At 40.2% G+C, this 16,711-nt stretch overlaps 1 protein-coding gene across 4 annotated transcripts in view; it reads right to left on the bottom strand.

Annotated features, from left to right (window-relative positions):
* DPP8 (dipeptidyl peptidase 8) overlaps positions 1 to 16,711 on the bottom strand; it is a 58,838-nt gene that overhangs the window by 15,113 nt on the left and 27,014 nt on the right. For all 4 annotated transcript variants that reach the window (XM_058665668.1, XM_004577974.4, XM_058665666.1 and 1 more), the window contains exons 6-12: positions 14,790 to 14,900; positions 13,362 to 13,490; positions 12,749 to 12,810; positions 11,967 to 12,067; positions 10,489 to 10,666; positions 9,511 to 9,670; positions 2,445 to 2,524 (exon numbers count right to left, since the gene is read on the bottom strand). In XM_058665668.1, coding sequence (XP_058521651.1) covers positions 2,445 to 2,524; positions 9,511 to 9,670; positions 10,489 to 10,666; positions 11,967 to 12,067; positions 12,749 to 12,810; positions 13,362 to 13,490; positions 14,790 to 14,900 — 821 coding nt within the window. The remainder of the gene's footprint in view (positions 1 to 2,444; positions 2,525 to 9,510; positions 9,671 to 10,488; positions 10,667 to 11,966; positions 12,068 to 12,748; positions 12,811 to 13,361; positions 13,491 to 14,789; positions 14,901 to 16,711) is intronic.

Genomic DNA, 16,711 nt, shown 5'->3' with positions numbered 1-16,711 from the left:
CAGCCTAGGAAGTCAGTGAATGATGGTCCAAGTATATTTGGGCCCTGTCACCCATATAGGAGATCAGGATGGAGTTCCTGGCTTCTGGCTTTGGCCTGGCCCAGCCCCAGCTGTGTGGACATTTGGGGAATGAATCAGCAGATGGAAGATCTCCCTAGGCCCCACTACCCACTGCCTGTTGCTCTGCTTATCTACAAATAAATAAATACTCAATCTTTTTTTTTTTTTTTTGAAGTAGTGCTGTAATCACCTGCAGGGCTCATTAAACAGATTGCTGCCCTATCCCCAACATTAGAGATGTTTGGAGGTTGTGGTAGGAACAGGAATCTGCTTTTCAAACCTATTACAACACATGGTGCTGATATTTTGCTGCTTGTCCAGCAACCCAACAATTACAACTATCCTCAACTGTAAGCAGCATATAGACTTAAAAGTCTCAAAGATTTACCCAACTACTATTAGAGATCTCTAGGTGGGAATAGGTCACTTGTAAAAGCAGAGAAGGAGGAAAGTAAAAATATTCGAAGATAGAAAAGCACAAGGATAGAAGAGGAGGAAGATGAAATGCAGCGACAAAGATATCACAAAAATAAGCAAGACCCAAAGAAGGCAGACAAGTGAATGCATGCAGTGTCAGTAGCAGAGACACCTGGTCACCCAAATAAGCAGCAGATCTTCAAACAATTTTGGGGATCCCTCAACATTATCTAATGACTTGTATCTTCCAACCATTATGCACTAAGAAACTTACAGCAGTGTAATTTTCTGACATCAGAACTTAGAATTCTATACTAAGATTTTTAAAAACCTTCTATCTCCCATTCCACCCTATTTTCTTTTCTGAAGTGATAGTAACTTCCAAGGTCTCCAAACAGAATAACATGTACTTGATAAACACCCAGGAGGCCATGGGAGGCTCAGTAGAAATAACAAGTTTACAGGTTGCTTATGACAGTCCAAAGTCTTCACAAAAACAAAAACAAAAAACAAACAAAAACCAAGATTTTCCTTCTTTTCCTTAATCATCTCAGTGACTCTAAGTGACTTCTATAATAGCTAGTCTACGTAACTCTTAAACAAATCTCTTTATCAATATAAGGAAATCACATCAAGGTTGTTATCAGACTTGGGCAACATCCATCAACTTTACTGTACACTTCACACTGAGAAAGCAGAAAGCCTTTAAAGACCTCATGCAGCAGAGCACCTCACTGAGAGCGGAAACAAAGGTGAGGTGCTAGGAACGGCAAAAGAAAAGGAGAAATTCACTGAGCTGTCACAGAAAACCACTTGCTGAGGGTAAATTTCCCTCCTCTCCCTTATCAAGCTAAGTTATATAAATATATTCATCATTTTTTTGTAGTAGTTGATAAAAGCCCAAATTTATGAAGAGCAGAATGAAAGAGAAACAATTGTAGCAAACATAATTTCCAATGTAGAAACAATACAGTAATTTCCATATCATATGCTAATTGACAATTTTGTTAGTCAGTGAAAGTTTGGACCAGGGTTTTCCTTATTCAATAACAATGTATTTGAAAACAATGAGCTTTAAGAGTTGGAATAATCTGGGGCCAGGTGCAGTGGCCTAGCAGCTCAAGTCCTCACCTTGAATACACCAGGATCCCATATGGGCACCGGTTCTGGTCCCGGCAGCTCCACTTCCGAGCCAGCTCCCTGCTTGTGGCCTGGGAAAGCAGTTGAGGACTGCCCAAAGCTTTGGGACCCTGCACCCGCATGGGAGACCTGGAAGACGTTCCTGGTTCCCGGCTTCGGATTGGCACAGCACCGGCCATTGTGGTCACTTGGGGAGTGAAACATCGGACGGAAGATCTTCCTCTCTGTCTCTCCTCTTCTCTGTATATCTGACTTCCCAATAAAATCAAAATAACTTTTTAAAAAAATAGTTAGAATAATCTAATATCAGGGCTATAAAATGAGATTTATAATTTAAATTTATTTTTCCTTTCTAATAACCTGAGTTATTTTAGGTTACAACTTAGTATTTTCAAAACATTGGGGACATATTACGTCATTTTTTTTTAAGATCTATTTATTTATTTTTATTGAAAAGGCAGATATAGAGAGAAGGAAATAGAAGGATCTTCCACCCACGGGTTCACTCCCCCAATGGCTGCAACGGCTGGAGCTAAGTTGATCTAAATCCAGGAGCCAGGAACCTTCTCCAGGTCTCCCACATGGGTGCAGGGTCCCAAGGCTTTGGGCTGTCCTCTACTGCTTTCCTAGGCCACAAGCAGAGAGGTGGAAGGGTAATGGAACAGCTGGGATATGAACCAACACCCATATAGGATCCCAGCACATAAGGCGAGGACTTTAGCCACTAGGCTATTGCACTGGGCCCACATTAAAACTTACTAGTGACTCTTCACACTGCATACATACAGATATTGATCAAACATTATCAGAAGAATGAAAGAACATACATTAGATCCATGCCGGCCAAGAACTTCCCATTCACCACTGGTAATTGCTATTTCCTCTTTAATAGGACACTTGAAATCACCTGGAAAACAAAGTTATAATTTAGTACCTTATACTCAACTACAAGTAAGTGAAACAATAATAACAGCATCCTAAACTTTTCCTTTTTTGCAAAAAAAAAACCCCTGCATTAAAAAATCAAAGTGATATTTAGGGTGATGAGAATGACTTGGAACTACAGAGAAGTGGCTAGTTGCAGAACACTGTGAATATGTACAGTGCCACTGCCGAGAGGACAATGGTTGAGAAGATAGAGTATGTTTGCCCTTTATTGAACATTACACAACACATCCATGCATAAAGACATAGGCCCATAAAGATGCAGAATTTTAATATACCAATTTTTTCCTAGGAGTTGAACTCAGACAACCATACATGGAATTTAAAAAAATTTACATCGGATTATTATTAATTGGAAAAGCAACTCATGCTTATGGAGGAGAGACAGAAAGATATTTCATTCACTGGTTTACTCCCCAAGTGGCCGCAAAGGCTAGAGCTGAGCCAATCTGAAGCCAGAAACCAGGATCTTCTGGGTCTCCCACGCGGGTGCAGGGTCCCAAGGCTTTGGGCCATCCTTTGCTGCTTTCCCAGGCCACAGGCAGGAAGCTGGATGGGACATGGAGCAGCTGGGACAAACACTGGCACCCATATGGGATCCTGGTGCTTGCAAGGTGAAGATTTAGCTATTGAGCCATTTTGTCAGGCTCTAACATACCAATTTTTAAAAAGCCACTGAGTTGTTTTTATTTCAGAATGATTAATATGTAAATTTTACTTCAATAAAAGTCTACAGTTAAAAAAATCAAGTTATGAGTCTTTTGTAAAAAGGTTTGATTATCTGAAAGGCATAGAGAGAATGAGAATCTTTCATCTACTGGTTCAATTCCCAAATGGTTGCACTGGAACACAGCCAGTAGTCTGGAACTGTGTTAGGGTCTCCTACATAGGCAGGACAAGTATTTAGGCCATTGTCTGTTTGCCCAGGTACATTAGTAGGGTACTGAATTATAAGCAGAGCAGCTGGGACTTGAACAGGTGCTCATATGGGATGTTGGCACTGCAGGCAACACCACCTTACTATATTATAACACCAACCTTCAAGGGATGACTCACAATACCCTGGACAATTAATGGGAGGATTCATGTGAAAACAGCAATACAAATAATTTTTGTTTAAAGATCTGTCTTATTGTGCTTGCTTTGGTAGCACATATATTAAAGATCTGTCTTACTTATTGGAAAGGTAAGAGTGACAGGGGAGATGGGAAAAAGAGATTTTCTACCTGCTGGCTTACTCCCCAAATGGCTAGAATGCCCAGCCTGGGTCAGGTTCAATTTTGGAGCCTAGAACTCCTTTTGTCTCTCTCACATGGGTGGCAGGGGCCCAAGTTGCCTTCCCAGGTGCATTAGCAGGAAGCTAGAGTAGAAGTGGAGAAATTGGTACTCGAACTTGTGCTCATATGGGATGCTGACATTACAGACTTAATCCACTGTACAACACTGCCTTCACAAAATAGATTCTCTCAAGATTTTTTTTTTTTTTTAATTTGAAAGGCAGATTTATACAGAGAGAGAAGGAGAGACAGAGAGAGAGGTCTTCCATCTGCTGCTTCACTCCCCAAATGGCTGCAATGGTCAGAACTGAGCTGATCTGAAGCTAGGAACTTCTTCCCACGTGAGTACAGGACCATAAGGTCTTGGGCCATTTTCCACTGCTTTCTCAGGTCATAAGCAGAGAGCTGGATTGGGATACATTTGGCACCCATATGGGATGTCAGTACTTGTAGGTGGTGGATTAGCCTGATGTGGCCCCACAAAGCAGATTCTTAAGGCAAGGCCAGACAAGAATTTAAGAAAATCTGTATTCTTGGACCTTTGGTTAGACAATGATGTCTAAATCTATGGACTGAGAAGAATTCATGTTTCCTAGAAATACAATCAACTACTTTAAAAGACACAGAAGGGGCTGGCATTGTGCTGCTCAGTGGGTTAAGTTACTGCTTCCAACACCAATACCTCATATGGCAGCACTAGTCTGTTTCTGATCCAGTTTCTCACTGATGTGCCTGGAAAAGCAGTGGATGATGGCTCAGGTAACTGGACTCACAACACATAAGTAGGAGACTCAGCCAGCGTCCTTGGCCCCTGGCTTCAGCCTGACCCAGCCTTCAGCCTGGCCCAGTCCTCATGAGTGCAGACATTTGAGGAGTGAACCAGAAGATGTAATATCCTCCTCTGTCACCCTGCCTTACAAATACATAAATAGAGCAATAAGTAGACTTGCAAATTTTGTGTGCAGAAAATAAAAGACTACATTAAGTACATAGATAATAAAAGTGAATTATTTCATATTAGTCATTTAAAAGGAAAATAAAGCAGACATAAAGGAAAAGCATGCTGGCACTGTGGTGTAGTAAGTAAAGCTGCAGCCTGTGACGCAAACACCCCCTACAGATGCTGGTTCAAGTCCTGTCAGCTGCATTTCTTTTTTTTTTTTTTTTTTCAAAGATTTATTCATTTTATTACAGCCAGATATACACAGAGGAGGAGAGACAGAGAGGAAGATCTTCCGTCCGATGTTTCACTCCCCAAGTGAGCCGCAATGGGCCGGTGCGTGCCGATCCGAAGCCAGGAACCAGGAACCTCTTCCGGGTCTCCCACGCGGGTGCAGGGTCCCAAAGCATTGGGCCGTCCTCGACTGCTTTCCCAGGCCACAAGCAGGGAGCTGGATGGGAAGTGGAGCTGCCGGCATTAGAACCGGCGCCCATATGGGATCCCGGGGCTTTTAAGGTGAGTACTTTAGCCGCTAGGCCACGCCGCCGGGCCCTGTCAGCTGCATTTCTGACCAGCTCCCTCCTAATGCACCGAGAAAGCAGCAGAAATTGATTAAAGTGCTTGGGTTCCCTGCACCTATACAGAAAACCTGGAGGAATCTCCTGGTTCCTACCCTCACCAAGCCACTGCAGCTGTTTAGGCAGTAAACTATGGATAGAAGATCTTTTTCTCTCTCCCCCTTGCTGTGTAATTCTGCCTTTCAAAATGAAAAGAAAGAGAAAAAAGAAAGAAAACTAAAAGAAGAAAGATTTTGATAAAAAACTAAGGAACAAATAGAAGTGGGGACTGCCACAGTGGCACAGTGTGTTTAGCTGCTGCCTGCAATACCAGCATCCCATATTGGCTATGATTCAAGTCTAAGTTGCTTTTTTTTTTTTTTTAAAGATTTTCTTTTTTATTGAAAAGGCAGATTTATGGACAGAATGATAAACAAGTCCCAGTTGTTACCATTTCTTTTCCCTTTCATTTTCGCTTTTTTAAAAAGATTTATTTACTTTTTATTAGAAGATTTATGGAGTGAAGGAGAGACAGAAACATCTACTTTCTGGCTCACTCTGTAACTGGATGCAAAGACCACACCTGAGCAGATCCAATGCCAGCAGCCATGAGCTTCTTCTGGGTCTCCCATGCAGGTGCAGGGTCCCAAGGTCTCAGGTCATCTTCCATTGGTTTCCCAGGCCACAAGCAGGGAGCTGGATGGGGAGTGGAGCAGCCAGGACCCTGAATTGCTGCCTAAAAGGGATCCCAGTGATTGCAAGGGGAGGATTAGCCAACTGAGTCATTATGCTGGGCTTTCAAATCCCAGTTGCTCCATTTCTGATCCAGCTTGGGCCTAGTCATTCATAAGAGACACCTCCATGAAGCTCCTGGCTTCACCTGGGCTGAGGTCAAGCCATTCCAGCCACCTGGAATATCTGTCTCTTCCTTTCTCTAACTGCCTTTCAAATAAATAAAACAAATCTGAGAGAGAGAGAGAGAGAGAGAGAGAGAGAGAGAGAGAGAGAGAGAGAGAGAGAAAGAGAGCGAGCCCAGAAATAAGAGACTGGCAGAGAAGAGGTTTTGTGTCCCGAGGTAAATGTTAACAGATACTAGCTCTTCTTACACACTTCACTTAGGGGCCAGAATTTTATGTTGTCTCTTATTACTGTTCCCCAAACTTTGTTTTAGCTAAGCAACTATTAAACACATCTATTTGATCAGTCTATCATTAAACTTAAGAATTTCATAATTGGGCCTGGCGCGATGGCACACTGGCTTCATACTCGCCTTTCAAATGCCGGGATCCCATAAAGGTACTGGTCATGTCCTGGCTGCTCCAATTCCCATCCAGCTCCCTGCTTGTGACCTGGGAAAGCAGTCAAGGATAGTCCTGCACCCACTTGGGAGACACAGAAGAAGCTCCTGGCTCCTGGTTTCGGATTATCTCAGCTCCAGCCATCGTGCCCAAGTGGGGAGTAAATCAACAGACGGAAGATCTTTCTCGCTGTCTCTCCTCTTCTCTGCACATTTGATTTTCCAATAAAAATAAATAAAACCTTTTAAAAATTATTGGCAGACCCAGAAGAAACTCTTGGCTTCAGATTGGATTAGCTAGGCTGTTCACTGCAGCCATTTAGGGAGTAAACCAGCAGATAGAAGATCTTTCTGTCTCTCCTTCTCTCTTTATCTGCCTTTACAATAAAATTAAAATAAATGTTTAAACAGCAATTTCACATTAGCAGCTAAGCTAGGCTGAGGCACCAAACGATGAATTTCTACCTTGGACATGTGATATCTCGATCATTTTAAAATCTAGGCTGGGCACCGGCATGGCAGACTAAATGGCTCAAATCCTCTCCTAGCTTGTGCCGGGATCCCACATGGGAGCCAGTCAGTTCTAATCCCGGCAGCTCCGCTTCCCATCCAGCTTCCTGTTTATGGCCTGGGAAAGAAGCAGAGGATGGCTCAAAGCCTTGGGACCCTGCATCCTCATAGGAAACCTGGAAGAGGCTCCTGGCTCCTGATCAGCTCAGTATCGGCTGTTGTGGCTGCCTGGGGAGTAAATCAATGGATAGAAGATCTTCTCTGTCTCTTCTCCTCTCTGTATATCTAACTTTCCAATAAAAATATAACAAAATTTTAGAAAATAAAACAAACAAAAAAGAAACTCCAAAACTAGACTGGGCCCGGCTCAGTGGCTAAAGTCCTTGCCTTGCACATGCTGAGATCCTATATGGGCGCTGGTTTGTATCCTGGCTGTCCACTTCCCTTCCAGCTCCCTGCTTGTGACCTGGGAAAGCAGAAGAGGATGGCTCTACATGTTGGAACCCTGCACCTGTGTGGGAGACACAGAAGAAGCTCCCGGCTTTTGGATTCGGATCAGCTCAGCTCCGGCCGATGTGGCTATTTGGGGAGTGAACCAGCAGATGGAAGATTTTTCCCTCTGTGTCTCCTTCTCTCTGTAAATTGGACTTTCAAAGAAAAAAAAAGAAATTAAAAAAAAATTGAACATACACACACACACACAAAACTAGGTTAAGGAAAGGAGCAGCAATATAGCTAACAGTCAATCAGCTTATCACGATGTAGATCATCATTGCCTAAATCAAAATAATATTTAAAAGGCCAGAATGACTATATAATCAGATTTTAAAATGCACAAAGGACTTCAACAATTTTTTTCAAACTATATAAATGAATATTAGCTACATGAAAATACTGTCAATAACAGTTATTAGGGAACCAAAGTTGAAACTACAGTAACACTTCAACACTGCTAGGATGGCTACTACCAAAAAATCAGAAAATGATAAATACTTTGAAGAAATTAAAAATTTTGTATATTTCTCTGTGTGGGTGAGAGTGAGAGGAGGTAAAATAATGTGTTCTTGGGTCCGGCACCATAGCCTAGCGGCTAAGGTCCTCACCTTGCACATTCCAGGATCCTACATTTGTGCTAGTTCTAATTCTAGTGGCCCCGTTTTCTATCCAGCTCCCTGCTTCTGGCCTGGAAAAACAGTAAAGGACAGCACAAAGCCTTGGGACCCTGAACCCTCATGAGAGACCTGGGAGAAGCTCCTGGCTCCTTGCTTCATATCAGCACAGCTCTGACCATTATGGCCACTTGGGGAGTGAATCAGTGGATGGAAGATCTTCCTCTCTGTCTCTCCTCCTCTTTGTATATATGCCTTTCTAATAAAAACAAATAAACCTTAAAAAAAATTCTTAAAATTAAATGATGTAATCATTCTGGACCCGGCACTGTAGCCTAGTGGCTAAAGTCCTTGCCCTGCACATGCTTGGATCCCATATGGGCATCAGTTCATGTTCTGCTTGCTCTACTTCCCATCAGCTCCCTGCTTGTGGCCTGGGAAAGCAGCAAAGGATGGCCCAAAACCTTGGGACCCTGCATCCACATGGGAAACCCAGAAGAGGATCCTGGCTTCTGGCTTCAGATTGGCTTAGCTCCAGCCATTGTGGCCGCTTGGGGAGTGAATCATCGGATGGAAGATCTTCTTCCCTGTCTCTCCTTTTCTCTATATTTCTGACTTTCTAGTTTAAAAAAAAAAAATGTTAAATTAATGTAATCATTCTTACTTATGTATCAATAGTATAGCAGCTTATGGAGAAATGGTATGGTAGCTTCTCAAAAAAATTAAAGATATAACCACTTTATGAGCCAGAACTTCTACTCTGGTGCATGTTCAAGAGAACTACAAACTGCGACAGGAATAGTTATTGCAGACCCATGTCCACAGCAGCCTCACTGACAGCAGCTAAAAGTGGAAGCAGCCGCAGGGCCCACTGACAGAGGAAGAAACAGTGTGGAATACACACAGAGAGAAATATTATTTGGCTTTGAGAAGGAAGGAAGTGCTGATTTACAAAAAGGGAAAAGCTGTATGACTTAAATAAAAAGCAATCTAAGGGAGTGAAGTTCATAGAGCTTTTATGTATATCTGTATATGTGTAACAATTATATAACAATCTTGAAGTAGTATTTTAAAAAATACAAAATGATAGAGGTCCAATAGGTCTAAACAAATTAAAAGTACATTCAAGGTCAAAGTAGAAAACAAAAGTAATCCCGATACTCAGTTACCCACTACATCATCATACAACGTTCTCCCGTCCCCCCACCTTCTGCCCCAGCATTTTTTCCTTGTTGTATATATAAAAAGGATTTCTTACTTGGGGCAGGCAGACCACCACTGGATCGTTTATATCTGCTCTCCTTTAAAATGGATGTGATTTTATATAAATGACGGAAACCGGTTTTGCACTCAGAGGCAAAAATAAACTCAATTTCGTCTTCGTGACTTTGGGGAAAAACATGAAAGATGTCATGGATCTGTAAAATGAATAGCTTAATTTACTATAGACATTAATGAAAATACTACATCATTCAATTAAGCTAGAGGAAAAAAGAACAAATTGATATATTTATTTTGAAATATGAACAACTATCAGTACAAGGGTGTGGTAGTTATAATAACTTCTAGCTGCGCCTTTCAGACTTAGTTTTTCAAAGGCTTTACCCATTGAGAAGTAAATGCTTCCAAATGGAGAAAAATAGAAAAATATGACCTAAAGCTTTTCCTTACTCGCTACCTCTTTAATCTTTGAATATGGCATGAGGTTTATTTAATGATACAAATCTTATTACAGAAATGATGAGAAATTTTTTTTAAACTTTGGTTTTCCAAAGAAAAATATTCTAACAACTGAGGGAAAACAGATGTTCATCTGTTTTAGGTGAGTCATATGGAGCCTATATTCATTGAAGGAGTGAGCTGGCTCTCTTTCCTTTGCCTCTTATTTTTATGCTAAATTGGAAAATTCAAAACTGGAATGTTTTGGTATAGCTTTTCTTGTTTCAAGGAGGAAAAAGCCTTCTTCAGAACTGGGGTCTTCATGTCTTCTCTGAGACGACCTGGGTACTCAGCATCTTATGTGTCCTGACACAGATCTGCTGCCAGTCACATGGCATTTCGATGGCATCTAAAACCCTTCTACTCTGCAACCATCAATCTTAAAACTTGAGATGTTCAAACTAAGCAAGTAACATGCACGGACTCCTCTGAACTTGTCTTGTGATAGTCTGCTTTTAGTGCTCCATGGGCGTTAGCATTCTGAGGATACACTCAGTCACGGAGGAAGAATGCATACGTTTATCCAGATGTCTGTTGTTTCTTCATAGATGATCAACGGGGTCACAGAGTCGGGCACTGATTCGATGAGTCTCTGTCTTTCCATGACATCATCTTCTACTGGGATAAATAATTCAGGTGAGATCAGCACTATTTGTAGACGAGTTTGGGAGCGATCTAGTAGGATGGACCAAGCACTATTTAAACAAATAAAAGAGAAGCACCAGAAACAAATCAAGCTCTCAGAAAACAAATAATCTCCTATTCCTTTGCATGGCACTCATCTTAGCACAATAAAAAATCTGAGGATACTTTAAATTCACACAAATAGCTAATTAAAAACACTCTACACTTACTTTAAAAGAGTAGGCTTCAACAGTTGTTCAAAATGGTTTTCTTCAAATTTCCAAATTTAAAAAGTTGACATTTATGTGTGGGCTTCTCCCTTTATCCTACCTCTTACCTCAGATACAGGAAAAAAAAAAGAGAGAGAGAATGTGGAAACAATGGTCTTCCCTACTTTCCTGTAGCCCTTAACCCTTCGTGCCCTAATCAACTATGTAAAGATTATCAAAATAAAATAATAATTTTAAAAAATTACATATTTGAAAGGTAGTGCAAGAAAGAGAAGAAGACAGAGAAAAAGACACATATCTCCTATTCCTTGGTTTATTCTCCAAATGCCTGCAATGGCCAGAAAGACTAGGCTGAAGCCAGCAGCCAAGAATTCAATCCAGGTTGTCCATGTGGGTGGGAGGAACTCAACAACTTCAGTCACACCAGCAGCTTCCCAGGTTTACATTAGCATGAAGCTTGAACCGAGTACAGCAAGGACCTAAGCCTAGGCACTCCCATTTGGGATGTGGACAATCCAAGTGGGATCTTAACAACTACATCAAACTCCTGCCACAAGTGATACAAATATCACCAAGAATCACAACTGGCTAAGCAACAGAATTGAAATGTACTAGAGACTGGCGTGGTAGCCTAGTGGCTAAAGTCCTCGCCTTGAATGCCCCGGGATCCCATATGGGCGCCGGTTCTAATCCCAGTGGTCCCACTTCCCATCTAGTTCCCTACTTGTGGCCTGAGAAAGCAGTTGAGGACGGTCCAAAGCTTTGGGACCCTGCACCTGTGTGGGAGACCTGGAAGAAGCTCCTGGCTCTTGGCTTCGGATCACTTCAGCTCCAGTTGTTGTGGCTGCTTGGGGAATGAATCAACGGATGGAAGATCTTTCTCTCTGTCTCATTTCCTCTGTATATCTGACTTTCCAATAAAAGTAAATAAATCTTAAAAAAAAAAAAAAGAAATACACTTATGCTGATAGGCTTATACATCTGTAGGTCCACTAAGTTCAGGAAACATCTCTTGAGTGCAGAAATAGCTCTACTGCTACTTTACATGTGAACAAAGCTCCAAACCAGAACACAAACCAAATAGCCCAGGCATTTGGATCCTAAGTTTTGTTGTAAAAAAGTGACAATTTAACATACGCACTATTTTCCCTTTGGAGTCCATCCAGCTCTGGCAATATATTCAACTCCTTCAAACAGAATCTCAAAAGGTTGAATTAGTTCCTTATCTATGACATCTATAATCTATTAAAAAAAAGAAAAAGGACTCTTATGATGTATAAGATTTTGAGAAACAATTAGCTGAGCAGTCTACTTAAATCATATATATATATGTAAGAACATAACACTTTTTCAGGTTTAGATACTTAAAAAGGCATGAAAAACATAGTAAAATCAAATTTGGCAAGATCCTAACTAACAACTTTGGTAGATTCTAAAAGAATGAGCCATGTATTTCCTTCTTAAGTAGCAACAACATATTTGAAAATGGTGACTTTCAATAACCAGAACACATGGTATGTTTACTATAAATAACACATGTAATACATAACATATATAACATCAGTTATACAATGAAATATTACATATCAATAAAAAAAGAAATACCAGTAGCATTAATCCAAGAAGCTAGACTACATACTTTATAATTCCATTTATATGAAGCATCCAGAACAGGCAAATCTATACAAAGTAGATTAGCAGCTGTCTAGTGTTAGGGTTAATACTAAAGTTGAGAAGCAGCTGTAGGATTTCTCTTGGAAGTGACAAAAATATTCTAAAGTTGATGCTGGTGATAGTTTCACAACTCTAAGAACGTTAAAAGTCATCAGATCAACAATGATGAAAATACAAAGTGTAGCAAAGATGTCTACCAAACCGGTCAGACAAATAATACCAAAAGCCAACCTAGTATTTTATACTTACCCTTCCTTCAGCATCAATTAGTATTTCCGACATCTTGAAAGTGACTTTTGGATTTGCTGTGCCTTTAGAGATACAGAAATGAATGGCAGTTTACAGTCAAGATCACTCAGGCTACTTTTGCCAGCTTAATCCTCTATACTTAATTTGGGAATATTAAATATTAAATATATCAAGGCTTACTGCACAAGAATTAGAACCCCATCTCAAATTTATACTTTTTAATATAGGCGTTAAAAAGTGAAAAAAAAAAGAGCTGAAAAACATTAAGAGTAAATATGAAATAAAATAGGAAAATTCTGTACTATTTTCACAACCAAAATGTTGTAAATAGCAAAATAGAAGTTATGAATTCACTAGGAACAAGGTCAGCTAAAAATCCTCACCAGATAATGAAGATACATTTTCCACTCACTTGTTGAAGATACTAGGTTTTATAGTTACCAGTTTTACAAAATCAGCCTCTAACTCTAAAACTATTTCAACAGCATGAATGAATAACCCACCCTTTATAAGGATGTAGATGACCAATGCGTCACTATGCCTTGAGATATTACAGAAACAATCTTATTTGGAAGGAGAAAAAGGGCAGTATAAATAGCAGGGAACACAGTACCTGTTTTAGGGTAACGGAACGAATCTGCCCTCCTTGTTTCCAGCAGGGGGGATGTAACATGAATAATTTCCACCTCGGACTCATCATTTTCTTCATACAAAATTCTAAGAATTTTACCACCATTAGGAGCTTAAAAGGGATTTAGATATTGAAAATTTAGAATTATTGCAGACAGTAATCCTAACTGTCCATTATTTCTAACACAGAATTTTTACTTTGGAAAATAATTCATGTATAAAATATGTCATTTTCTATGTATAAAAACATCCTGGTTTTTGCATAGCAAAATGAGTTATAATAAAACCTCTACTAATTAAAGACTATTCTTTTTAGAAAGCGAAAAAGAAAACTGAAGGTAACATGCATAAATATTTTTAAAACAGGGAAAAACATTTTGAAGGAATTTCCTCCGTACACCTTAAAATTAAAATGAGTTTACTTATTTATCACCTATAAAAATGTTATTTAAATGTATTTCAATTATTTTGAGTGGTTTCTCTGGCATGTAAAAATCCTGTCCTAACAAATACAATTATGGCAAAAAAAAATCTTAAAATAAAATGTAGAGGGCTTGGCAGTGTGGCCTGGTGGCTAAGGTCCTCGCCTTGATCCCATATGGCTGCTGGTTCTAATCCCAGCAGCTCCACTTCCTCTTTATCTCTCCTCCTCTCAGTATATCTGACTTTGTAATAAAAATAAAATAAATCGAAAAAAAAAAAAATGTAAAGATCTGAGAGGTAGCTTAAAAATTTTTTTTTCATGATTCCTTATTAAAGAAGGCTACAGATCATTAGCTGCAAACTGTTCGTGGATAATGGAATCTGTTCATGGTTCATAACCAACATTAAAAAAATACAACCAAACAAAATAATAATAATATTATTGGGTATACTAATACAAGGATAAATATTGTTTCATGAAACTTGTTTTATCTATACATATGTGTACAATGTATTAGGCCATTGTCTAATTGGATCATGGTCAAGAAGTCTGAAAGCCACTGCTCTGGAGAGGTTTTTGGGCAAGGAGAGTTCACCCAGGAAAAGCAGCAGCTTGTTCCTGCCTTTTCTTATCAAGACATATATTAATTAGCACCTGTGCATGCATTCTAGTCAAACATTCACTTTTATGGCAACTTACTAAGCTGCGGTATTTTCTATTGTCCCACAATATTGCCAGCATCATGGATAACTTCTTCTTGGTGAAAATTTAGCAAACAGAATTTAGGGAACTGAGGCATAATTATTTTTACTAGAATTCTATATGGTTGACATATCTATATCATCTATATGCTCTAAATAGTTACTAGTAGGATCTAATCTTCACTTTCGAATTCCTATTCAAGATTTAATTTTTGTAGATGTGACTGAGAGTTAGATCTTATAATACCTTAATCGACCTGCAAGATATTAGTTTGACCCTTCTTACTTGCTTCAGCTTCTGGACACCACCAATAGCCAGAGTATCTATCAAACTCTTCTTGAAGAACAAAGGTGGCAACCCCAGCGGATCTGGGATCCTCCTCCATGTTGGCTAGCTCTAGACAAATATGAAAGACAAAATTATTACAGAAAGTTCTGGGGTTTTTTTGTACGTACAAAGCAAAATGGTCCATCTTATTTTGAAAGCTGGAATCTGGTAGCTATCGCTGGAACCAATGGACTGAATTTAGATGTAGGCTCTTTCTTCAACCTACTGGCTGACCTTCAGCCAATTGCCCCCTGGCGCTCCACTACAGTATCCGATTTTCTGGGAGTAACAGCTTCCTTTGTAAGGGTGCTATGACACCTTAGTTAATTCATATAAAACATTTAGAACAGAGCCTGGTCCCTAGTACATGCTCCATCAATGTCATTTACTATTTCCCTGGTGAGCTAGAATCACAGAAGAAAAAAATCCACATGAAGGATTAATAGTGATTTGTAGCTCTCCCATACAGGGTATCTTTAGGATCACATAATCCAACCACTCCTCCTGCCTCCCATTCAACCAGAGGGGGCTAACCTTTATCTATCTGATCCTCAGATTTACAACACACCCTTTAAAAGGAATTTTAGTTCAAAAAATAAATCACACACAAAAAGAAAGAAATCACAAAGCCCTAATTATGTAACATGTTACATTGCAGAAAATGTTTATAACATACTTGAATAAAAAAAGAACTCACACTACTAGGCAGTACATGCATGGTGATCACATTTACAAAACTGTCACACAAATATATACTCATACTTTTACATATTTATTTATTTATTTGAAAGGCAGAGTTACACAGGGAGAGGGAAAAAGGGTCAGAGAGAGAAATCTTCCATCTGCTAGTTCACTTCCCAAATGGCTGCAATGGCAGGGACTAGGCCATACTGAAGTCAGGAACTAGGAGCTTCTTCCAGGTCTCCCATGTGGGTGCAGGGGCCCAAGAACTCGGCTCATCTATTGTTTCTCCCAGACCATTAGCTGGGAGCTGGATTGGAAGAGGAACAGCTAGAACACAAACCCCTACCCATGTGGGATGCTGGCATCACAAGCTTAACCTGCTACATTATAATGTTGGCCCCACAAATAAGTAAACATCTAAAATATATATATGCATACATATACATTTAAAATTTTATTTATTTGAAGTCAGTTATAGAAAGAGGGAGACAAACAGAGATAGTCTGTTTGCTGGTTTACCCCTGAGGAGGTTATAGTAGCTAGGGTTAGGCTAGTCTGAAGCCAGGAGCCAGGAGCTTCATTTGGATCTCAGCACATGGATGGCAGGGGCCTGCTCTTATCCAAGACATTAGCAGGAAGCTGGGCCTGAACTGGCACCCATATGGAATGCAGGCATTGTGGGTGGCAGCTTTACCTGCCATACTATAATGCTATAAAATATATATATATATTAAAGATTTATTTATTTTTATTACAAAGTCAGATATACAGAGAGGAGAGACAGAGAGGAAGATCTTCCGTCCGATGATTCACTCCCCCAAGTGACTGCAATGGCTGGACCTGAGCCAATTGAAGCCAGGATCCTGGAGCCTCTTCTAGGTCTCCCACGCAGGTGCAGGGTCCCAAAGCTTTGGGTCGTCCTCGACTGCTTTCCCAGGCCACAAGCAGGGAGTTGGATGGGAAGTGGAGCTGCCGGGATTAGAACCGGCGCCCATATGGGATCCCGGGGCGTTCAAGGTGAGGACTTTAGGTTCAAGGTAAGGACTTTAGCCGCTAGGCCACGCCGCCAGGCCCCATAAAAATATTTTTAAAAAGTATTGAGCAGCAGGTGCTTGGTATGGCAGTTAAGTTGCTGTATGGGATGGCTGTGTCCCCCAAAACACCTGGCTCCTCTACTTCTGACCCATATGTCATCC

This window comes from Ochotona princeps, chromosome 6 (assembly GCF_030435755.1).
Source record: "Ochotona princeps isolate mOchPri1 chromosome 6, mOchPri1.hap1, whole genome shotgun sequence".
Taxonomy (NCBI): Eukaryota; Metazoa; Chordata; class Mammalia; order Lagomorpha; family Ochotonidae; genus Ochotona; species Ochotona princeps.
The sequence above is the reverse complement of the archived record's forward strand: the minus strand, read 5'-3'. Positions and strand labels throughout refer to the sequence as shown.